The sequence below is a fragment of the Petromyzon marinus genome, chromosome 14 (genome assembly GCF_048934315.1).
Source record: "Petromyzon marinus isolate PM22_M1 ecotype Great Lakes invasive population chromosome 14, UKy_Petmar_22M1.pri1.0, whole genome shotgun sequence".
Classification (NCBI taxonomy): domain Eukaryota; kingdom Metazoa; phylum Chordata; class Hyperoartia; order Petromyzontiformes; family Petromyzontidae; genus Petromyzon; species Petromyzon marinus.
Window position 1 is genome coordinate 7,408,008 of NC_133680.1, and position 25,652 is coordinate 7,433,659.

Genomic DNA, 25,652 nt, shown 5'->3' on the forward strand with positions numbered 1-25,652 from the left:
TAGTTTTCATTGCAAGACGGTGAGAAAAGGTAACGGATTGAATGCTTCATCCAGCAATGGATAAATTATTACTCGTGATAACTGGCAATATGCACTCATTGAAACCTTTTTTCAGGCACATTGATATACAGTACTGCTTTCCATAATCAAATTAAGTTTTCCAAATGCACTCGATCCTTCTCTACGTTTGCCTCTTTCATCATTTTAGCGAGCCACTGATGGCGCACACCTGTAATCCGGCAATAAGGCAAGGGTTGGTGGATCGCAAATATCTTGTCGTTGGCGTCGAGGTGCCATATACCCTGGTTTGCCAGGAGACGGCAGTACAGCGAAGTATATGGACTAATATCGTACGGCCAATCTTTTATGGGATAGTGTTGCCCTCTTGCACGTATATGTGCGTTTCCCTTGTTTCTCCTAACCCCCCCACACATGTATAAACGCTGATCAATTGCTTGAAAATATCTGAATACTTATGCACCTCCATGTGTGCGGATTATGCAGTGTTACAATATGCGGATTATAAAAAAGGGTCCCATAGACACGATATGCAATTTGCACGATTGACGCTGTGTCAAAATGATCATTATTATTGATCCTTCTCTCGTATGGCTGACGTAGATGCGGAGCAACAACAACGATATCAGCCTTACGAATGAAGAAATATTGATCCTGACCAGCTTTCAATAATTGCCCAAGTTAACAAAACAATTCTGCTGTTTTGCAGGCAAATCCCTCTGAAATAAATATTTAATTTTAACTTAAAATGTAGGGTTTTGCAGACATTAAAATGATCCATACATGTTTTTGAGTGGGGCCACACATTTGTTGTGACTTTTTTCAATTCTATGTTGTTTATCAATGGATTTTACAGTAAATGATTGAAGAATGTCTCGAAAAAAATAGCTTTTGGACTCGAGATAAATAATCAACGCAAAAAGTTGTACACACGTTTTCCCAGTTTAAAATAAAATGTACCCAAATGGACTTGAAGGAGAGCCGAGTGAGATTTAGGATTATTGCTGAAATTATGTTGCATGTGGTCATATTTGGAACACCCTTCTGCTAATGTACATTCAACTATATACTACTTTCCTGCAGGGAGCCACAACCATAACTCTCCTTAATACCTTAAAATATAATTGGCATCTCAGAGTATCATGAAACGACGTTTACAAGTCACAATAGTCGCATTATTGTGCTTCTGTAAACCATAGTTTGAAGTACAGTAAAGCATTGCATACCATAAACATATTTCACATGTACACAATAACTTTAATATCGATAGAATGTCAAAAATAGCGGGTCAGTTCATACATGACTCCATGCGCTGTGATTCCATATATAATTTTTAAAAAAGTGTGAATGAACCTGTGAAAATAAAACTACTGCACAGCTATGCGCCAATTCATTGTAGGCAAGCTTGCAAGGCCACTAATTCCATTCTTCATCATCGTCATCGTCGTCGTCATCTTCATCATCATCTTCATCTGCAAACCCACAGTCAACCAACAATGTAACCAGACATAGATATTTAATTAGGGTAACACAAAAGTGCCATTGATAACATTGGACATTGTTTTGAAGTCAATTGATTATTTTTCCCATTACAAATTCCATGATGTTTTCTCACCACTAAATTCTAAAATAAATTGGCCAAATGTTGTGAGCATATCAACATAATTACTGTGGATTCGAAAATGATGTTAGTGTTGCACATTTATTAAAACTCCCCTTGTAAATATGGGGCCAGTTTATATTCAAGTGTTACTCATAAATATCGATATAAACAAAGACCTTAATCTGTATGTATCAAAAACCTCAAGGGTACTTCTCAACAAAGTAGAAAGCTGACATATCATACAGAAGTAGCTTTTAGGACACAAACAACAGGAAAAATCAGAACATCCGAGATTTTTCATTTTAAGTCTCCCAAATCTCGATTTGAAGTGCCATGTCATTCAGAAACCGTAAAAAATGCAAGATTGCGGGTTCTTTCGTTTGATAGTGCGTTAAACAGCAAATAAAATTATAGCGATAAACATTTGCTATATCTGTTATTGTTTTTGAGATATTTCAGATTAAAGCGGTTTTAAATAAATAAATAAACACGCATTTTATGGTGTTCAAATCTGAATAATTCGAAAACGGTAAAAGATAGGAGCTTCCTCTCAAGCCTACGTGTTAAATTAATCTTAAGAGTATGACATTCGTAAATGTTTGTTCTTTCTAATAGAAAAAGAACAGAATCTTTAAATTGAGTTGTTTCGATGGGTACGTCTTTAAATATAACTAGGTGAATCAAATCGCCAACAATGTGTTTTTTTGCAGAAAAATACACATTTTTGGAGTAGTTAGTGTCTGATCATAGATTTAAAAAATGGTTTAAAAAACCGAGGTTAATTATTATATTTATTGAAAACTTTTGGCTGGCGAACACAGGCTTTTTGAACTCATAATATATAAATACATACTCTTGGAAAAATGTTGATGACAATTTGAAAACTTATGGTCCCAACAACTGAAAGCATGATAGCAAATATTACGTCTTGCTAAACTCTCACAACCGACACAGCTTGGGGTGGAGGGCTTCATCCAGCAGTGGATTGACAAAGCTCACGATTATTTTTTTTAAAATACGTTTTAAAGAGCGATGAAAGAGCGATGAGCCTGTCAGCTAACGGCCTTGCATGACTGTAGCTTATAGTACCACCCACCTATCGGCAGTGATGCAGCATTACTTTAGAGAAGAATAGCTCAGAGACCATTGGAATAGTGCTTGCCGTGTGGAACATTGTATCTTACCTGAAGTGTAAAGGGACTTGCCCCTCTTCTTCACCGCATCCATCAAGGCATCAACAAGACCCAACGGAGCAGAAGAGCCCACAGGGGGGCCTTGTGCGTCGGACACCTGAAACGTTTTAATTCGTGTGTTTATGTATAAACATATTGTATATGTAAGGTGCATAGTAGGACTTCCACTAGATGTGGCGATAATACAATGACATCAGATCCAAAATATTTTATCATCCGTTTTTCCAAAATATCTCGATGTAATGATTACCATTGCTAAAAAATATATATATTTTAAGAAATTAAATTTCGTGACAAACTATTTATAAAATACATACTTAATCATTAAAGCTACAAATAAATAGCTGCTATAAAATAAATTGGAACTTTGTATAATGTTTTATTGGAATCACTGATGGCATGGTGGTTATATGGCATCTTATGCAGCTGTCAGCAAATGCATGAGAAGTATTATACAATGTCAAGTTATAATGATAAAAAGACTTTGGCAGGCTTATGTCAAGTGAACTGCAGTTGAATAGCGTTTAAATTATCTTTATTCGTGCGATAGTACACAAAAAGGCAACAGCAAAAAAAATAAGTGGAACATACAACTACAAAACTAAGGGATACGTCATATCCTGAAATTTCATATTGTATGGCATCTTGAAAAATTACATTGCGGCAATCCTGGTAGACAACATTCGAAAAGCAATAAAATAGCCAAACTTGAATAAACTCACTGGCTTGAGTGCCGTGCCCTGGCGGATCTCCTCCAGAAGGGAATTCCGCCCAGATGCTGGGTGACTGCCAGGCGTTACCTCCCTCAGCTTGACTCCAGAATGGATCTGGGATAAAAGAGCACCACGGCCAGAGCCGTCTTGGTGGTCTGCAGGCGCCGGTGGTGGCCGAGAGCCCCCGACTTTCTGGGCAGATGGTGGTGGTGGTGGCGGTGGCGGTGGTGGTGGCGGCGGCGGTGGTGGAGGGCCTCCAGAATTCTGGGTAGATGGTGGTGGTGGAGGAGGTGCCAGCCTGCCATGGTTATGAGACCTTAGAGGTGGTGGGGGTGGAGGGCCTCTGCCATGTGAACGTTCTTTATGGTCTCTGGGTGCCATAGAGGGAGCGAGGTGCTTCTCAGGTGGCTTCCCTGGACCAGGTACTTTCTGGGCTGGTTGCTTTGGAACTGGAAATGTAAAATGACAATACATATTAGTCTAGGTGCATACAGGATTTTATATTTAAGCTAGATTGAAACGGAACTCAAATGTGTAATCATGAAGTTTTTCAGAAACTATTTTTTTTGCATAATGCACAACAGTTGAGTACACGTTTGTATGGTTTGTTTAAAATGTGTTTTTTTGGCCTGTACTGATTTTATTATTACAATAGGTTGTTCTCGTCATTAACAGATTTGACCCAGTGGAAATTTTTAATTTCACCTCTTATATTCAACAAATAATTTGGTGAGCACGATTAATATCAAAAATCGAATTCCTTAATTATGCCGTGGACTTAATATATATAAATATATAATAGGTGACGTTTCGGGCAATAACCCTTCATAGCACATGTATCCCTATTTGCATATTTTTTAAGGTAGTGTTATTGACAAATGTATTCTCCTTTATTCATGACTCGTCGTTATACCGTAGTGGCATTTCAATAACGGCGGCTGTTTGAAATAATTTAATGCTCTTGGTTTCACCGTCTGTGTCACCCCAAGCCAGTGTCACGTGCCTATCCGAAGCGTCCAAACTAGCGAACTTTTTAGAACTTCGAAATGGTAAACTCCCCTGACGTCACTCAATCTAGGCATAATGCCCACTAACTTTTCACTCGGCAATCTTGTGTAAACAAAATCTTGCACTATGACAATTTACTAAGCAGCTCATAATGATGATGAATCGTCTGTCAAAGAACATACTTCATTGATTTTAAACGCTAATGATGAACTATACAACACACTATCATTATTAGAGATTATTACACCTTTGCCAACTATAGTATCCCAAACTTTAAAAAAATGTACAACACTTTGCAAAGTGCATTTCCATTTTTACACACATTTAACAAAGTAAATAACTATAATCGTATGGACATGTTAATCTCCACCTTAATGTACAGAATAATTTCAAAGAAGTGCATTTATAGTACTATAGCTAGACATTATTATTAAAGCGTTGTAGATATTATTATAGGTCACCGTCACTGTGATACTTTTATTGAGTTAAGCAGATTACCTTGTTGTATTTCCTGTTTTATACCCTCCATTCCTCCATAGTCTTTAATAATTTGTGATATTTTTCTTGTGAGTCGCTTGTCCTGAAGATGTGAATCATTTATGCCAGCCATGTAAAACAGCTGTTTAAGGTGTGGGTCCACATTCTCAGCCTAATTGAGAAACAGGGAAGCACAAATAACATCGCAATTAAATTGCTACAATTGTACTGCCGATTATGAATGTAAGCATTGTTGTGAGTAATTCAGGACTTACTACTGTGAAGCCACAATTAGGATCCCAACCAACGTGTCCAATGTGCCTGTTAATCACAAAATATCCACACACCAAACAGACACACTATTACGAAGCGAGCAGAGGATTCTTTCACAAATAATATTGATGTATAAATTACCCAATATAAAATGTGAGCATATCAACATGTCACAGAATGCACGAATGAAGTGGTCAGTAGTTTACAAATTATTAAAAGAATATCAAATTCCTTTTGCACGCTTACTAACACCTTTATAAGGCATCATGTGAATGTTATGACTTACACAATTATCTACCATTGTTGGATGGACTCCCTATGCTCTGCTATGACATGTGACATATCAAATTAACTACGTTTTCATGTTCACCTGTCCAAATGCTACACTAGGTTAAAGCAAGTTACAGAGGTTTTAAACACAACCATATGGCTATGGAGACACTATTCTGTCCATGACACTGCAAAACCTGAAGCAGGCAACAATGAAGGTGATTCTTAAAGTTATTTAATGTATTGCTGTATTGCCAATGAAAGCACGCACTTGAAATGGGATGGTTCTCCAATCTGATCTTTGGTGAGGGGCGTCTTGCTCTTAGTCTTCTGCTTGTGATACTTGGCAAGGGCCGGTGCAGGCGCGGCATTGGGCACCTTCATGACTGGGAGGGGAACCGGATGCATCTCGGGCATCGATGGCTGCTCGGTCAACTTTGTCGCCGACTTGGCTGTGGCGAACAAGGAATGAATGACCACCAAGAAACGTGGCGATTTAATAACCACACTTCAAACTCGGGGAAACATGTTGGCGATGCGGCAGGGTCTGCAGTTGCCCCTTTGTTACATCTTGCAAGCGAAAATATCTGTGTCAATGAAGCGGATTTAAAAAAAAATAATCATTGTAGTGAATGAGTGGACGAATAATATAATCAAGCATGACGATGACTATATCTTACCCCCCAAATGATTATGATAACATTACTTATGGTAGTCTGAATGAATATACACAGATAATTTAGGAATGTAATTGGAGACTGCAGTCCACTGATGAAGACAATAATAGTAATTGACTAAGCGTGTATATAAAAATGATTTCGAGTTCACCAATTGGCTGACCTGATAATATTGGCGGTGAGAACGGTGTGCCCCTCACACTGACATTTAATGACTAAGATGGGGATTAAATATGTCGCTGCATTGTCGACTAGACTAAAAGGACTACATTAAATCCACACTCAATACTGGACTAAATTTGCAAAGGTTGTTGTGAATTAGACTGAAATGAGAAAAAAAAAACTAAATGCTGACTAAATAACTCTGTGAATTAACCACCACCTTGGCCAAGAATCCCCAACTTTGAAATACTGTATTGTGAAATCTATAATTTTAATATACAGTGAGCAAGTACTTATGGTCAGCAGTCCAGTTCCCATTGAAAACGGTGGTATTTGAAATAACACATTTTCATTGTATTATCATGTGTAAATGCTCATCAATAACTTAGCACTGTACAGGATTTATTGCACCACATTGAGTTACACAGTTCAAATAGAGCATTATCCTGTCGTGCTTGTTGCAAAACAGTCACGGATACTCTGTATGTTAGTTTTTCAGATCCTTAACAATAACAAAAACATAATTATCAGCAGTATCCTTTTTTATTCTTATCCCGATATACATCTGCAACAATTTCCCCAAGACAGCCGGCATTTCCTTAGAACATTTATTTCCTTGGTCACATGCTTCCCTATTTGAAATTCGGCTGGTGGGACAGCCACACTAAGAAATCTTACTTTGTCGTTGTTTCTGCTTGTCCAGTTTCGCCTGCACAGAGTTGTAAAAGAAATGTGCTTCCTCTACGTCAGTGAAGTTTAGTCCAACTTGGCATTTCTGACAAAGAAAAAAACACCAAAATGCATATTTTATTTCCAGTACAGAGTTTCACGAAATTAACTAACGATTTAATTGTTTGTAACAATGCATATGCACAGTGTGCAACAATGACCATTTACATCTCCAGTACACAGTGTGCAACAATAAACACTTACATCTCCAATGAATGTGTGAAAGTCTGCCTTTGGTGCGTAATATACAAAATCTGTGTATAGTTCTTGTTCCCACAGCTTGCAGTTCTCCTGCAAAACAAAATAACACTGAAAGCACATTCATCAACAACATTGCCCTGGAGAGCAAAAATATATAATAGCATCGGTGAAATTTAGGACACTGAACCTTTTATATTTGTGCTTGTGCACCACTACTTTTTTTTCTAACTTGTGCAAACTGTTCAGGGGTGTGCATTGTGACATGACCAGCCCCACACATGTCCACCTTACAGTGTCATCACAGTGGTTACCTGGCCATTCCTCTATCGCATACAACACTAAGTGTTGTGGGTGCCGCGATTGCAAGATGTTAACTACTTCGCCTGGTATACAGGAGGTCGTGGGTTCGATCCCGACCCTTACGCCTGTATATTTGGAGTTTGCGTGTTCTTCCGTGGTCAGGTGTCATTTTCTCCGTGTCCTCCAGTTTTTCCCTCCACATTTAGAATCAACATTCATTTAGAGTATTTGGCTGCTTTAAATTACCACGCTATAAGCCACTTCGTTGAGCATTCATTTGTCTCCATGTTTGCTTTTGAAAGAGAGCTATACAGCGAGGGAAAAAAGCATTTGATCCCCTGCTAATTTTGTACGTTTGCCCACTGACAAAGAAATGATCAGTCTGTAATTTTAATGGTAGGTTTATTTGAACAGTGAGAGACAGAATAACAACAAGAAAATCCAGAAAAACGCATGTCAAAAATGTTATAAATTGATTTGCATTTAAATGAGGGAAATAAGTATTTGACCCCTCTGCAAAACATGACTTAGTACTTGGTGGCAAAACCCTTGTTGGCAATCACAGAGGTCAGACGTTTCTTGTAGTTGGCCACCAGGTTTGCACACATCTCAGGAGGGATTTTGTCCCACTCCTCTTTGCAGATCTTCTCCAAGTCATTAAGGTTTCGAGGCTGACGTTTGGCAACTCGAACCTTTAGCTCCCTCCACAGATTTTCTATGGAATTAAGGTCTGGAGACTGGCTAGGCCACTCCAGGACCTTAATGTGCTTCTTCTTGAGCCACTCCTTTGTTGCCTTGGCCATGTGTTTTGGGTCATTGTCATACTGGTATACCCATCCACGACCCATTTTCAATGCCCTGGCTGAGGGAAGGAGGTTCTCACCCAAGATTTGACGGTACATGGCCCCGTCCATCGTCCCTTTGATGCGGTGAAGTTGTCCTGTCCCCTTAGCAGAAAAACACCCCCAAAGCATGTTTCCACCTCCATGTTTGACGGTGGGGATGGTTTTCTTGGGGTCATAAGCAGCATTCCTCCTCCTCCAAACACGGCAGTTGAGTTGATGCCAAAGAGCTCCATTTTGGTATCATCTGACCACAACACTTTCACCCAGTTGTCCTCTGAATCATTCAGATGTTCATTGGCAAACTTCAGACGGGCATGTATGTGCTTTCTTGAGCAGGGGGACCTTGCGGGCGCTGCAGGATTTCAGTCCTTCACGGCGTAGTGTGTTACCAATTGTTTTCTTGGTGACTATGGTCCCAGCTGCCTTGAGATCATTGACAAGATCCTCCTGTGTAGTTCTGGGCTGATTCCTCACCGTTCTCATGATCATTGCAACTCCATGAGTGAGATCTTGCATGGAGCCCCAGGCCGAGGGAGATTGACAGTTCTTTTGTGTTTCTTCCATTTGCGAATAATCGCACCAACTGTTGTCACCTTCTCACCAAGCTGCTTGCCAATGGTCTTGTAGCCCATGCCAGCGTTGTGTAGGTCTACAATCTTGTCCCTGACATCCTTGGAGAGCTCTTTGGTCTTGGCCATGGTGGAGAGTTTGGAATCTGATTGATTGATTGCTTCTGTGGACAGGTGTCTTTTATACAGGTAACAAGCTGAGTATAGGAGCACTCCCTTTAAGAGTGTGCTCCTAATCTCAGCTCGTTACCTGTGTAGAGGTGTTACGGGAGGGTGACACGCGGTTGTAGGGTGGTGGCCACAAACACGTCCGCTACGGCCACCACCCTGGGGGGCTGTGGGGGACGCTGTGATCCCTCCCAGCCCCGCCCCTCAGTGAGGGACAGTATAAAAGGTGGAACCCGGAGAGCTCAGGGGCAGTTCGACTCAAGCAAGATGAAGAGCCAGTGAAGAAAGAAGATCGACTAGCTAGACCCTGGAACTCCTTTGGCCCGCTGTCCTTTTGAGGGCTGGGCAAAGCAAGCCAGGGGGTGTGACACCAGAGCCGCGAGGGCCGATGTCCTTCTGAGGGCCGGGCTCGTGTGGCTGGTGGTCGGGACCTGCGCCGAAGCTGTGCCAGGTCAGATAGCCTCCTGAGAGAGGACCAGGATAGAGGGAACCAGGGAGCTAGCGTGGGCTAAGGCTCGGGGAACGTTCCCTCTATAGAGTCCGGGTCAAGAGGCCGTTACCTCTTCAAGTATCAGATTAGCCACTGTACAGTAAAGGGTCTGTAATAAATACGTGTTGCCTCCAAAGAATAAGTCTCCGTCGTCAATAAGGCCACTACACCTGTATAAAAGACACCTGGGAGCCAGAAATCTTTCTGATTGAGAGGGGGTCAAATACTTATTTCCCTCATTAAAATGCAAACCAATTTATAACATTTTCGACATGCGTTTTTCTGGATTTTTTTTGTTGTTATTCTGTCTCTCACTGTTCAAATAAACCTCCCATTAAAATTATAGACTGATCATTTCTTTGTCAGTGGGAAAACGTACAAAATCAGCAGGGGATCAAATACTTTTTTCCCTCACTGTATAGCTCAGTGGGGCTTACCTGGTAAACAAAAAAAATCGTCGTAGTAAATAGTATATATGTGGAGTACAGTATCACACCATTCATTTTCTACATTTTATGTGTGGCTCAAATGAAAAGAGAAAGCTGCATAAACAAAACCGGAACAAAGTTAACATCAGAGGGATGATGTTGAAAAACCTTGACTCCCTTTGTACACACATCTCCTTTCTTAGAACAACTTAACCTTTTGCTTGAACACACAAGACATGCGGAATTGTTTCTCAGCCTATATTCACCACCTGGGATAACATAATAAAGACTGCAACTTCTAGAATCCATGACTTGGTATTAAAATACAAAAACAACTACGGGATAGGCTAATTAACAACGACGCGGCTTGAAATATGCACTTGTCCCATTGGGATTGCTCGACTGAAAACAGCCACCCTAATTGTTATAATAGCATGGTTTACAACGCGGACATCATTGCAGTGCTCGCTGTCCAGCAGGCTGGTATTACTGTTGGATATCGTCGTCGACAAGGCTATGTTTTGACGTACCATACAGATGTCGTAAATGGTGATGAAAAAACTGCGCTTGCTGTTGTCCTTCACAAAACAGACCACTCCGCAGCATTGCTTGTCCCACTTTCCACTCACGCCATAGAGGAGCTGCACCACAGTACTGGCGAGGGTCTGCAAGCCAACATGAGCATGAATCCACAGGGTCATAGTCATGGGGTCAGGGTTTCTCACAACACATTACCGTATGGACAGTAACACAGAGTTAACCCATGTCAGAACAGACTGAATGAAATTATGTGCATTCGTGAAAAACAGTAATACCCCCAGTTTAACACGTAGGGGGCCGTCCATAAATGACGTCACGCACCTAGGGGGGGGTGAGAAATGTGACGTCACATCAAAATGCGCAACTTTAAGTAAATGTAGACAACACGTTACTAAATGTTTTTTCCTACATCAGAGTGCAGTGCCACATTAAATACGCACTACAATGACAATAGTTTAAAGCGATTTGAAGCATGTTTTATATATATTTTTGGGGGGGGGGGGGGGCAGAGCTTTGTGACGTCATATTTAAGGGGGGTCTGACTTTTTGTGACGTTGTGTGACAAAGGGGGGGGGTCAAAAATCGTCCAAAATCGCGTGACGTCATTTATGGACAGCCCCTAGGCGTTCGCGACCAGTATGATTTATAATAAAGGTTTATGGGTTAGATCGCGTTATTATAAATGTGTGGCAACCCTCCACCACCCGACACAGCCAATCAGTAAAACAAAATGTGTCACGTTAACAAAACGCCAATTACTTACTTCTTTAGCCCACGGTGTGTTTGAAAAGTGAATCCACAACATTTGGAATTTGAGTACGACGTTTTGCTGGTAATTACATCCAGCATCTTCGGGCGAATTGCCAGAATAGTTGGTGTTTTGTTAACGTGACACTTCTTTTTACTGATTGGCCATGTCTGGTGGTGGATGGTTGCGACACATTTACAATAACCCAAAAACCTTTATTATGAGTAATACCCCAGTTTACGTCGGGGGTGTGTTCCTGAAGGTGTAACAAATATCGAAACGACGTAAATAAAAGCATTGTGTTTCCCCACATCACCAGAATACTGCACGCACGTAACATATTGTACTCCAAGGTACATTCCTTTACGCGTGACACAAAGCAGTTCGTGTACAGGGTAAGTGGAGGCGAAGGCTGAGGTGACGGATACGAGAAAGGACGGATGATGCTGTCAGCGACGTGTGGGTTGAACTGATGCAAATCAAATTTTACAAGAATGATGCAAATCAGGTCGCGGTATAAATACAATAAAGTGACGACGTATTTGTGAAACGACGTATAAGGGGGAGACGTAAAATCGGGGTATCACTGTATCAACCGAAATTTTTTTTTCAACCCTTCAATCTACCGCTGCATTAAGGCCTTGCCATGCAATATCAGTCATGTGGGTTGTTTGACGATACTTTGGCATGTTGGTCAGTGCGTATTGGTGAAGGCAAGTGCCCAGGCCCATTATAGCTATCATTTGTCACGGATGTTCGCCCTGGCTGGAAAGATAAATCAGGCAATTGGGTGCATAGTCCAGGATGCTAACCACTGCTCCACTTCTTCATTCTCAAGTCCTAATATGGCTCACAAGGTTATGACATTTGAAAGGAACGAGCTCAAACTTATGTAAAAGGATCCAACATCGAAAACGCGTGTATGTTAAATAAGCATATTTTTGATGGCTTATAATAGACAAGGCCTCCGCACTCGCTTGACTATGTAGCACGTGCACCCTTTACAGCATTGATTAACTCCCCCCCCCAAAAAAAAAACACCGAAACATCAAAGGGGTTTGTGTTATTTAAAACAAACTACCGCACAGTACTCCAAAGTCATTCTGGGTTAATTCCAAATTGACGAGCTGTAAAATCAGGAATTGCACGCGTAAAAAAATAAACACATTGAGAATTAATTTTACAACAATGAAAAGAGTTTAACATTCTATGCGCTGTACCTATGTGAACCTCGCTGGGAATGAAAGCCTGGGTCTTATTGAGATGCACAGTATCCTGCCAAAACTTTGCTTTCTTAAAAAAAAACACACGACCCACTGTGAGGAGTATTGTGATGTGCTGAAATACATGTGCTGGCTGTAGTTCAGTTGCCATCCCACGTCTTTGATGCAAATTTTACAAAAAGAGCTGCACCTGGCAAGGTATTTTACAGACGTTTGTTTTTTTCTTTCCATTTGTGTCTCACAATCAAAGGTCACAATAATAAAGGAAACAATCCGCCAGTTCCCTCGCACATTCTCGACGAGAATGCGTCGTGAATGTCAATGATTCAGGGTCCTTTAGCAGGTCAGGAAATAGTTATATGGAGCTTTGTTAAACGTCCATAACATTAATGAATGGTTTTATTGAGTACTCGGAAAAATGTTAAAATTAAGTGCTGTATAAATAATGTTAAAGCGTGTATAACCTATCTTACAATGATTGCGGATGCCTATTTTTGATATCTGTATTTATCTTCATGTTATACGAAAAATGGTAATGTTAATCATTATGTAGTGGGTTCGATTGAGGCGTACACTCAACTTGGAGGCAACACTATTTATTAACGCATAACAACCAACTGGAACATTATACACAGGGTGGTGACCACCGTTCATAATCTCACCAACACTCGGGGAATACTACACAGCGTGATCAGGGCAGGCGACGGGCTGCCTGGTTACGGAAGAAGGTCGGAGCCTTCCAAGACCATTGATGGCGTCTTCCTCACCGGGGTTTAACAGCCCCGCTCTCTGTTCACACCCCGCTTATAACTGCCGTGGAGTGGCCGGCTCCGCCCCAGGCCACGCCCCCCTTCTCGATCCTTCAAGAAGGTACGGACTCCCAACCATGTGACCCCCAAGCTCCTCCCTGGGGCTCCAAGCCCCCCTTTGTTCGGTCACGTGTCCTGTTGGGTTCACGTAGTGTCACAGCCTGACATGACCTCCGTGACACCCGCCTACAGCACCCATACCGAGCCAACACAGTAGTGACATCATATGTCCCTACACTCGTACAGTCCCAACACAGTAGTGACGTCGTATGTCACTATAATTATATATTTGGTACACTCTCCTGACAGCATTTTTCAGGTACAGCACAGTATTATATATGGTTTATTTGAATGACAAGGTATTGAAATAATGCATTTTCATGGATTGACTAATGCACTCCAACATGCATTCATAATATTACGTTCCAATCCGCACGAGTTGACGTTACAAGGGTGTGAGACGATGTCACATGTAATGGTGTCATGAGGAGGCAAAGCGCCGTACGTTTTGGCAATTCTTTGAAAAAATATTATCCAGTTGTCCTAAAGGAATGCCCTAATAGGCACATGACTTTATACAACATTTTCACTTATATTTATCTTTCCAAAAGTTATAATTGCGCCATGTTACAAACAGGAGACAGATAAAGCGTGGATTGATATAATCTATCCCTTCTGTGTGGGATTGAGTGTTGTCCCCTTGCATGCGTGGGCTCTTTTTCCCGGTCCCCCGGTTTCCTCCCCACGTGTATAAAACACTCAATAATTGGGTGAAAACATCTTTATATAGGGAGAAATGCAGGGCAATTGTTGGCGCCGGCTCATCACCTGGCAGGCCTTCCAACTCGTCTGTGGTTCCGCAGCAATTGTGAGATGTAATTTGCATGAACGACGCTATACAAAATTAGTCAAAATATATAAAAGGGAAATTTGTGAATATGTGTCTGTTCAAAGTGTTTAGCGTACTGCCCGACATGCAACAAACTTTAAATTTGCCATGTGGGTACTTTCCAGACTGTACACCATGCAAAAATGATAAAAATAGACTTTTGTATATATATATATTTTGGGGGGGGGGCGCAATTATGCATATATTTTGCACGGCAAGTGAGCTGTGACGTCACATCTGTGATGTCACCCGCATGCGGAAGCGTAACGCAGTGTGCCTGCTGATGTCATGCCCCCCCCCCCCAACCCTCCGCGGGTAAAGTGCCATACAAATGTGTTGCAGGTCTAAGGCGTTCTTCGCCCAGCATTGCTTCATTATTTCAGTCGTTTACTGCTATACGCACCCTCAAAGTTGTGAGTGTCTGCTGCAAGTGCGTGTATGTGTACCTATGGACGCGTGTGTGTGTGGGGGGAGCGGTGGTGTAGTGCGCTACGAACCCGGCGACCCGAGTTCGATTCCCGTTCACGGCCACCACCGGTGACGATTATTTCAAACGGTCCTGGGCCTCCCCTAGGTCTACTCAGCCTCACACGAGTAACTGCTGTGGTGTGTGAACATCGCCACTGGGGAGACAAAGGCGGCCGGGCGTGGTGAATCCAAGTCCCGGGCGAAGCCGGGTAGTAAAGCTAGTATGTTATATATTTTTTAGACCGACAAGGCGAATGCTTTAACGGGTTCAACAGTACTATAGTTGAACATCGTAAACAAAAATGTGCTATAATAAAAAACCCCATGTCGCTTGAATGCAGCCACACTGACTCAAACGCTTAAAGAATGCTTTGATTTTTAAAAGAGACCTCTTGCACCAAAACCCAACAACATTGACATAACGAATGTGTCATGACATAAAAGAGCATAAAAACACACACCTTAGGGGCACATGTTAAAGTTTAAAGACACTCAAGAGGCCCATGAGTTTGTAACATATATGTAAGAGTTCCTGTATTGTATTGCGGGTACATTCAAAAGCATCCACAAAATTGAGGCTCAAGCCACCAGACTTTTTTGTGTGTGCAGAGTCTGTTACAGGGTGTGTGCACAATTTATCTTGAGGCTATTACTGTACCTAAAACGCTATGACGAATGTGCACAGTGTGTAGCATTCTTTATTTAATAATTATCCTCATTTTGATTTAAAGCTTTCATGACTGCAGGGATTCATATTCTTGGTTCTTTCGGTAAAAGTCACGTAGAAGGGAAACAATAAAATTCTCACGACGTTTCGACTGCAACACAAGCAATCATCATCAGGTGTGAAAACCACACCTTGTGCTGCAGTCGAAACGTCGTGAGAATTTTATTGTTTTATATATTTTTTTATTCTTTTATTGTTTCCCTTCTACGTGACTTTACCGAAAGAACCAAGAATATAATTATCCTCATGTTTCGTTTATATATATAGCTTCGTCTGTCATGCAAATTGCATCTCGTAATCGCCCAGAAACTGCAGACAAGCTGGGAGGCAACCAGGCGGCTATCCTGTACCAACAATTTCCCAAGCTCTGCAGTCCTCATAATACACTGGCAAAGCAATACGATCAGCCATGGTCAATCCACTGCTGGATGAAGGCCTCACCCCCCCTCCCCCACCCCCAAGCCAACTCACTGGTAAATACATATATACATTTAACCCACCATAGTTTCAGGGAACAATATTGTGCATTAATAGAGTAACTGTTTTATCGTGTTAAAAACAAATGTGTAGTGTTTACAAACATGTACGGTAATTTTAAGTACAGTACTGTGTACCAGTACTTGAGTGTACATGGTGCACGATTCACGGTGTCCCAAACAAGAACCTCACCGCAAGACCCCTGGTCTATTTCTGCCCCGATGATAGTGGACCCCTCCCCCCCCTCAACCATGGTCCACATAACACATGGAAGTGTGGATATTTATCCCATAAGTGGAAGATCAAGGAGTTACCGAACTTCAAATGCGTTGGAGGTGAAAACCATCAGACATATATCCCTGATGACTGCCCAATACAACACACGGACTCCACTCAGCTACCCTGGATGCCTCGGAATGGCTTACAAATATTAAGCATTCAATTGTAGCCTGTTGCTTTTCCCCAAATGCCATACGAAAGACGTCTACAGATAATGTTTGAACGTCCCCAACCACTATCTTTAACAAGTGAACGTTTATGTGAGCGCTTAACTTTTTGTTTAACCCAGAAAAGCAAAGAATCTGTGTAAACACAGCAAACTCAAAGGGCAACAGTCAACCTTCATCTCTGTTGGAGGCCTGCTAATCCTATAGCTTAGCCTTTTTATTTATTTGTCATACATTACACATCATTTTAGTTTACAGGTATTTTTAAATTTACAGTGAGATTACAGTTCAGACTTCAGTCACTTTCAACGTGCTTTGGAATGTATCATCAGTCAATGGTTGCACAACACCTTTGGTGAGTAACTGGAAACTTGTGTAGGAATCTGTCATGTATGAAGTATAAAAACACATGCCATTTTAAAAATATATATTTTACACCACAAGTCCTTTTATCCCATTGGATCTGGACTACATCTTCAATCTTCTAAGTCACCTGTGCTTTCCATCAACGTAAAGTGTTAATTCGATTTATACCACGGGTGGGAAAAAACTTCCTTACCCTAGGAGCCGCATGGCAACATCTTCACATGGCCAAGAGCCAGAAAACACTGCCCTGGTCACTCCGGCTAATAATGTGGAGTGGTCATGCAAGCCACCTGTCTAGCTCCCACTGCCAGGGGTGACTCTGCAACTTGACCACGGCGCAGCACAACATTACTCCTGTTTCGAGTAAAGTTACATTTAAAAGGTAATAACAGTCATACCTCGGTATACGACCGCTTTGGAACGCGTCGATTTTTGGTATACGTCGTGTTTTGACGAGAGAAAAAAATGTCATGGGGATACGGCGTCTTGCTTGGGATACGACACGCTTGCTAGAACTTGTATGGGTCGGGATGAGTCGCAGCGTCTCAGCGTTCACGACTGACACAAAGCGCCGCTCCTCAGTCTGCCTGTAGATCTCGTTCAGTGCACGACCCTTGTGCTGTAACTCTCCGTGAATTTTCACGTGTTTTTTTGTCATTTTAATGTATGTATGCATTGTAGTAATAAGTAGCGTCTATATTATGTTATACAACCCCCATTAATGTATAATGTGCCATATAAAATATAATTTCTTATACTCTGGAACGGATTATTTCCTGTCCCTTTATTTCTTATGGGAAAACATTCGTTTGGTATTCGTCATTTTCGGTATAAGTCCTACTACCTTCTGGAACGAATTAACGACGTATAGCGAGGTACCACTGTATATATTGTCTGTTTCTCGAAAGAGCCACACTAGATATCCCTGGGAGACGGTTTGGCAACCGTGGTCTGTTGAAAGTGGATTACTTAGGTGGCTTTTTGGTCCATAGCACCGGTATTGTTAAGGAGGTGTTCGTCTTTAATTTAACATTTATTTAGCTGTCATTCAACGTTTTATTGTGAGCGTGATTTATTGAAATACATCTTGATTAATTTAAATACTCTTGTGCAGTCGCCGTGCCCATTTTGATCGAAAGATTAAGGTATTTTTTTCTTGTTTTGGCAGTTGACAAATGAAAAGTCACGCCGCACCCACACACTTTACTGTGTGCTGACGTGGTCTCGGTTACTGGGTGGTTGGAGGGAAGCTTTACATTGACAATGATGTTGGATGATGACTACATGCTCTTGCGACGTGTTGTTTAAAAATAAAGTTCTACGTATATGTCGCACCCAAACGCTCCTGTGCTGACATGGTCTCGGTGGCTGGGTAGTTGGAGCGATCCTTTACAACGAGGATGGATTTTGATGACGATGTTGGCGAACTTACGGGTGGTACGTACCACACAAAGATCCCCCATATAGCCTTAACACACTTTTTGGGGCAAGTGCCGTTAGCGAACACCTATAGAAGGCTGGCATGGCACACGAGGGGATGGGTGGCCAGCACCACGCCCGGCCGCCTTTGTATCCCTAGCGGCAATGTTTACACACCACACCAGGTACTCATTTGAGGCCGAGTCGACCTAGTTGAGGCTCAGAACCGGTTCAGATAATTGTCACTGGGAATCGAACTTGGATTACCGAGTTCGTATATCGCAGCGTGCTAACCGCTACACCACCGTGTGTGTGTGTGGTAAATACCACGTGTGTGTGTGTGTGGTAAATACCACACACCCAAATACCACAGACCCACGCTCTAACAAACGCAAGCAGCAACAACAACAGTCGCCATTTACCACATCGCTTGTGCCAAACAAAATGCACTTTGAGGCCACGTGAAGTGTCCAAGTCTCGCTGACAGGAGACAGACCCATGTGTTTATGGGTTAACCGAAATGTTTCACGGATACGCCACCTATTCTCCTCACTGTGCCAACTTGTTGCTGTTTAGCCACCTGGCGGTCCGCTCATTGTGAGCATCGCTCCGCTGCACTCTGTTGTTGTTGTTTGAGGGCGATTGCCTCCAACTACCTAAAAGCATCCTTCACATGCCTCCTCCACAGAGGACCATCTTGACCCCGGCAGTACCAATCATCAGCAAGCCCAATCAGCTTCATATATTCCTGTACTGCATCAGCCCATATATTTTCTAGCCTGGCCAAACAGAAGCTACTGGGCCATGCAGTGGCTGGGGACGTGGGCTACATGACCCAGCAAATGCAGCCTCGCCTGCCAGAGGTCACTGGATGGGACTGTGTTCAGGTCATTCAAAAGATCTGTGATCTCACACAATCAAAGCCTAGTTAATCCCAGGATGGATCGTAGGTTGGCCAACCTGAATATTTCAAACAGGTGCAGATGTTCCCATAAAAGGATCTGCACGTTTCACAAGTATAAAGAAAGGGAGGGCATAACTGTAGCCAAGAAAACCCGAAGCTGCGTATGGAGCGATAGGCCAGATAGTTCCCACACAGCGTTACGTATTTGATGAAAAGACAATGCTATTTGACTGAATCACCATGAGACCTCTGCTGCCAAACCGGAACTGCCAAACCGGAACCCTTCGACTCTTTCCACGACTGTTCCATCAGTCGTGGAGTTTGGGTAGAATATTTGAAAACATAAAATACCCAGGCAGGTGCTTTGCTTTGGTTGTGCTGATAGTAAGGCCCCACCTATCAATGGCACGCTCCAGGCATCGGCAGCAGTGTCTCCAACTCCTTATCAGTGAGCAACACACAACCGGATCATCACAATACATTACATGTTTGATCAATAAGGAGGCATCCCTTGACAGCACCGGGAATGAATCAGCCATTGTATCCATAACAGATAGAAATTCCTCTGGTATAGCCAAAAATATGTTCAATAGTGCAGGAGCTAAAGGATATCCCCGGTTCGCACCCAAACGTTAACAGGAAATGGCTCCAACTCCTGGCCACGCAGCTTTACCTGGGCCTATCCACTATTATGAAGCTTCTTAATGATTGTAAACAGGGGGTCAGGGACCCCGAAAACATGAAGAACCCAAAGCCCTCGCATATTGATGGTATCATAGGCCTTGATCAGGTCAGTAAAGCAAAGATGCAGATGTAATTGCAACTCCCTAGTGCTGTTAATGGCACACTGAGGAGGGAATTGCCTCGGTTAGCCGATCAGCATGTTGTGTGGTGACGTAAAGTGTGGCCAGTGTCAATCTTTTTCCAAGACGTCTGGTCAACGTGGAAGAGTAGACCAAATGCCCTCTAGAGTTCGCTCTGGTAGTGGCCCTTTCCGCCCAGCAGTTTCGCGAGAAATCGCAGGGTTCGGCCGTTACCTATTTCACAACTATTTTTGCGTACGAAACGTTTGGACCAGCACAAGCTGAGCAATGTATTTTTTGTTCACGAACGACTGTAGTCGTTATCGCTGCGCATTGTGGATGAGAGAATCCGCAAACAGCATCCCCACACATCATGGCGGATAAGAGAAGTTTTACTGCACTGTATCTATGTTTTATTTTCCTCTGCTACATCCAAATGTCTTCAAAACAATAGTTGCACTGTGATTTACTGTAGATCTAAAAAAAATGTGCACGCATTATTGAGAGCCATTCCCGGCAACTTTGCTCAAGGGCTTTTTAATGTGGCTCAACGAATCCCTTGCTTACACAGTGCGCATATGACACTACCTATTGTACAAAGCATATACATACAGTAACACTATACTTGCTGTGATGTATAAATACTATCGTACCAGAAATGTGCTTTAACAATAAACACCGTCTCAAACATGTGTTACTCCTGCTACAACATGCTAACTAGTGCAGCATTGCAGCACTACAAGTAAATAGTTCCAATGAAAGCCATTTGGATCGATCAAGCCTGTGGTCTAAGAACCAACACCACCTGAAAAATCTGGCCCGACTTTAGTACCTAAAAAAAATAATATAAACATCTGTTGTATTATAAAGGCCTTGTTCCAGCAAGAGTATTGGCAAATGTTTCTCTGACCGCACCACAACAGCTGCTATAAAAGTATAACCATCATTGTATCCTTTTCACTTCTACAAACATAAGCGTCAGAGCACAATCGAAACATTATTTCCCCCCCCCCCCAAAAAAACAGAGCACATTCTGTAACATCACAGTAACCGTACATGTAACACATAACACAAGAGCAATGGTGCCAGGGCTATTCGGTTTACGTTTTCGAAGGAAGAAGCACTCAAGTGTAAAGAGCAGGTGTGCTAACAACATTCCACCACGCCACCCAAACACTCACACTCACCGTGCGCCTGTGCCCAATAAGACCGAACAGATGATCATTTTCTGACAGCTGAAGCAACTTGGTTGGGACGTTCTGCTCGGGCACCTTGCTCCGCCTGTCCACCATCCTCTCGGCACCGTGATCTTGGCGTCTCGTAAAGCAATCAGTTCTTCTCGAGCGGCGTCCCTTCACGCATGTTGCAGTGTCTCTCTCTCTTCTGTCTATTCGTCACAAGGTCCGACCGACAACCGAAATAAAGAGAGCAATAACTTGTTGCAACCTGTGGGCGCGCACAGCAGCATCATCAGACGCTATAATGTCTCGCCGGCATGTGGCTGCGAGCTCACGGATTGCCCCACCCTTGCCCTTTGCTTAGCAACTGGGTGCAAAATCCACGGCTCGTCTTTCTCACCACCATCATCACCACAAGCGTGGTTTAACTGTATTGGACAAACTTCCCAAAAGGTTAATTATTGATAGTCATTGTTGTTGTTCTTCTTCTTCTGTAAACATAAACAAGACTTCGCAACACCGTGGCATTGCAAGACTGCACTATCATCAGCGTGGCATTCTACAACAGCGAAGTAAGCCACGGGTGTAGCTCAATGTTGAACAACGTTAGGTATTGTTAGAAAAACTGCAAAGTTGAGTAGAGCATAAATACGAGCAGAAAACAAAGGGAATCTAACCGTATTACAAGTTCACTAATCAGATAACTCCGTACGTTGGACACGTAAAAAAACTGCAGAATGTGTACCCTTGACAGCTACTGAAGGTAGATTGACATCAAAAGTAATTAAATGTACGAGAACAGGTTGGAGTACTTTTGTATTTGCTGAACGTTATTATAAAAAAAAGTAACGTAGCAATGTGCCGATGCCACGTGGTTCAGAACCATGCAGATCATTAACGGAAAAGTCAACACAAAATTAAGTATGCGCAAAACAAGCGTGGGCAGATGGACGCTTGAATTATATTCAGGGATAAAGAATAACGCATCGATTATGGAGTCACTTGGAAGAGGTTTGAAGTTAACAATATTAAAGGACTGTATTCATATTCCTCCACAGAGAAGTCACCCAGACGCAGTCTCGCAGCATGAGTATATTTCGGACGAGGAACCAGAAAGTGACATAAAAATCAATGCTGTTATCTGCATTTTTCAATGGATAAAACACGAATATGAAGAGCGATTTCCTCCAATATGTACAAATAAAGTACAATCTGTAATATGATCTGCCAATAACAACTACCATATTAATACTCGCCTTTTGCCCGGTCCAAGGACGGGTGTACTGCAGTAAATCTGAAACTTGCTAGCGAAAATCAGAGCGCGACGTGATATTCATCGCATTAATGCGCGTGCACTTTGTAGGGGCGCGGTGACACAGACCTATTTCATTTTAAGGTTATAATCCCTTGTTCATCATGACGTCCTTGTTACTTTGATGTCTCAACAGCAGCGTTACAGAGATCGCGTGACGTGAGGGTTCTGCCTTTGTAGTGAGGGCTGTGAGTTGACGCCCAGGAGGGGAGAGGAGGCGCCTCGTCCCCCACCCCCATGTGGAGTGACGTCAGCCGCTGATTATTATGAATGGAGGGTGGGGGGTGTCCACTTGTAGGATGTCACCTGCTCATGAATATTAATGAGGGGGGCTGGTCGATGTGGAGTGACGTCACGAGCGTTAAGGACAGACATTCCTGTGTGATTATAGTAGGTATAGCAGGACTCCAATACTGTCTGGTGATATGGGGGGACCATTTGGTGGATGCCTGCATTCTGTGCCGCAGAAATTAGTTTGCGTACCGACACGGTGTGCCGCGGATTACGAAAACATTAATCCGCGAAAATATTGCGGATTATCGGGGGCAGTGTGGGCACGTGACTAGCGGCTAAATTGGTGCACGTCTGCCATGTGGGTCTATGTAAAAAAAATATTGAGTTGCATTTTTTCTAGACTTGATACCCAAGTCTAAAAAAAACCACAAAAGTAATTGTCTGCTAAAAAAGTGGCAAAATAAACAAAAAATAAATGTATATCCTCTGTGATACCTGCAGCGCCACGTTTTGGCCACCCACTTCCACGCATCGTGGTTTGCGGGCTGCGATTCGTTTTAATTCCACCTCAATTCACATTCATTTATCTCTCTCAGCAGCTCCGCGATCACAGATTTGACGTTTGTAAAGATGCTGACGACCTATTTCCAATGTGAACTGGGAAATATATATATTTGCATAATGTGAACACTGTGACGTGTTTGAATCGCGTAGCTGCAGAGAGAATTTCGGAGCTGCAGAGAGAAAGATAGGTGAAATGCAGTCGATTGAAAACCCATCCCTGTCCGCTAACCGAAAAGGAACGGGGATAACGCATGCAGGTAACGTGAAGCAAAGATTTGTTTTTGAGCAATTTTTGTTGTTGCATGAGCACAAACTAGTTGTGCTGATGTGATGTGTTTAGAAAGTAAGTATGTTGGACACGCCACCTCTAAACAACTGTTCTGCAAATACTACATGTGGATGCATAACCAAACTGGCGTTATCTACAAAACAAACGATGGATGAAGCAGTGTGATCAGATTTCTTACAGTATTTTTGCAGACCATTATATATTAAAAACAAAGCAAGGGCACATGTACAATACTTGACATTAAGCACGACTGTAACATAGGATGTATACATATATATCCTGGGATTTATTTGTTTACCTTATTGTCATACATTCTTTAAACATGGCGTGTTTTTTCTTATTGAATGGACAAAATGTCTGCAGTGCTGTCAGTACTGGATCTACCTTAGCATGAAGAATGTTGGAAACATTTAATCCAGTAAAATGCCTGGAGCGCAAGGATTAGTTTTATGCATTCTTGTGCTATACAGAAAATACACAACTGTAGTATAAAAGCAATGTACTCTCATATACTGTATAATGCATGAGGCTAAATATTAGATTAACATTTAATACATGGAAAATTAGCCATACAGACAAAGCTAATTATTTTAGCCTCAAGTTCAGAAAGGACATGATTGTACAAAGCAATTTCAATACACAGCACGTTTATAATAACAAGGGTGTAGTTACCAGTGTTTCCCGGGGCTTGGTCAGCCCATGTGGTTTGACGGTGCTGTGTAACCGTTCTTTTATGGGACACTTCTGTTGTGGAAGCAAATGTGGTCAGACCAGCTCTGAGCAAGCGCAATTTAAATAGTCCCCACCCTCTGACATGGTAATGTCACGCACATTTGATCACTTCTTTAAATGGGAAGGCCTGGCCAAGTATCAACAGTTTTGTTCATGGGGGTCATAACATTGTAACATTCGGCCAAATTCCATTACCGAGTATTAGGCTTCACTAAATAATGACTCGTAAGAACCCAGAGTACCTATTGAATCCCATGCATATGGCGGCGTTACAATGCCCTCTGGTCGTCACAACGCAAGTAACACGTATTCTGAAGCACTAAGTTTAACCCTGATTGCTTCGGAGGTAGTGCATTTTGTACGACATAGGCAACAAATAATGTAAACAAATTAAGGTAGCAACGGTCAACTTTCAAGCTATTATAATTGGCCTCAGAGTGGCAAGAGGCAATGAGGGGTTTCCCATGTTAAATGGCCCACTAATGCCACTGAGTGTAATATTCGGCCAGGGATGGAACAACTGCCACACAGGCTCTTTTCGAATTGGGCCCAAATGGGCAGAACTTTAATTAAGGTAACTCGCGTTAGAAAAACGATGACATGCGGCAATCCGTAAGAGTTCAAAACACGAGGTGAAACTGATCCTTGCGCCACAAGTAAGCCCTCTGCCCAAGCCATCGCTCAGGATCTTGCTTTTCATCCTCTAATTAGCGAGGCAGGCTGGCTCTGCCGCCCATTCATAGCCCCAAACAGATTAAACACAGAACAGTCGCTAGATGTCGCTAAATTGACAGTTTAAGTTTAAATCTTGACTTGAAGCTTTCGTGACTGCAGGAATTCATACTCTTTGGGTCTTGCGGTAAAGCCACGTAAATAGAAAAATAAAAAAAATCACGACGTTTCGATCGCAACATAAGCAATCGTCTGCAGGTGAAAAACACAGCAGGCGGACTGCTGAGGCAGGAATAAATATAGCGAGAGAGCTACTGCAGCCAAAGGTTATCAAGGTTTGAGATGGGTACAACCCAAGGGTAAGTGGCTAGAGATGGAATTTGCAAGTAAATGTAAGATCGCAGAGCTAGGTATACCTCGGCTATTGTGTTGCTAGAGATTAGCATCTCAATATGTTAATGTAACCCCACGGCTACGGTGCTGAAGAAGCCATTGTATTGCTCGAGATTAGAGATTAGCATGTCAATGTGAGATGGTTCCCGCAGCAGCGGCTGTGTTAATGAGAGAGACATTCAGCCTATTAAATAACGAGCGTCACCGCCGCATCGAGGAAAAGGGAGCAGCAGCTATGTTAGTGAGACATTTAGTCTGTTAATGTAAAGACATTTAACAAGGTAATGTAACTCAGAGAGTCGGAAATAACTGCGAACATAGGCAGGTAGGATGGA

General features: G+C 42.4%; 1 protein-coding gene across 3 annotated transcripts; it reads right to left on the minus strand.

Annotated features, from left to right (window-relative positions):
• Positions 1–804: 804 nt before the first annotated feature.
• LOC116942362 (actin nucleation-promoting factor WAS-like) lies at positions 805–24,271 on the minus strand. Of its 3 annotated transcripts, none has more exons than XM_032954163.2 (11): positions 24,193–24,271; positions 21,131–21,389; positions 10,655–10,789; positions 7,328–7,414; positions 7,073–7,169; positions 5,827–6,007; positions 5,288–5,333; positions 5,034–5,184; positions 3,537–3,976; positions 2,806–2,911; positions 805–1,490 (listed from the first exon to the last, which is right to left on the minus strand). In XM_032954163.2, the coding sequence occupies exons 2-11, from the start codon at positions 21,233–21,235 to the stop codon at positions 1,435–1,437; spliced, it is 1,404 nt and encodes a 467-aa protein (XP_032810054.1). In that variant the 5' UTR covers positions 21,236–21,389; positions 24,193–24,271; the 3' UTR covers positions 805–1,434. The 3 variants fall into 3 exon arrangements, with proteins under 3 accessions (XP_032810054.1, XP_075923174.1, XP_075923173.1); XM_076067059.1 differs by lacking the exon at positions 24,193–24,271 and adding an exon at positions 22,503–22,617 and having other exon boundaries at positions 21,131–21,330; XM_076067058.1 differs by lacking the exon at positions 24,193–24,271 and having other exon boundaries at positions 21,131–21,480.
• Between the last annotated feature and the right edge of the window lie 1,381 nt (positions 24,272–25,652).

Bases quoted from the DNA above. Each gene is read 5' to 3' on its own strand.
- LOC116942362 (XM_032954163.2), bottom strand. From the start codon at position 21,235: ATGGTGGACAGGCGGAGCAAGGTGCCCGAGCAGAACGTCCCAACCAAG. The intron at 5,334-5,826 runs GTGCGTGCTTTC...TGTGATTAACAG, and splicing joins GGAGAACCATCCCATTTCAA to GCACATTGGACACGTTGGTT. The intron at 5,185-5,287 runs GTAAGTCCTGAA...TTTCTCAATTAG, and splicing joins CTAATTGTGGCTTCACAGTA to GCTGAGAATGTGGACCCACA.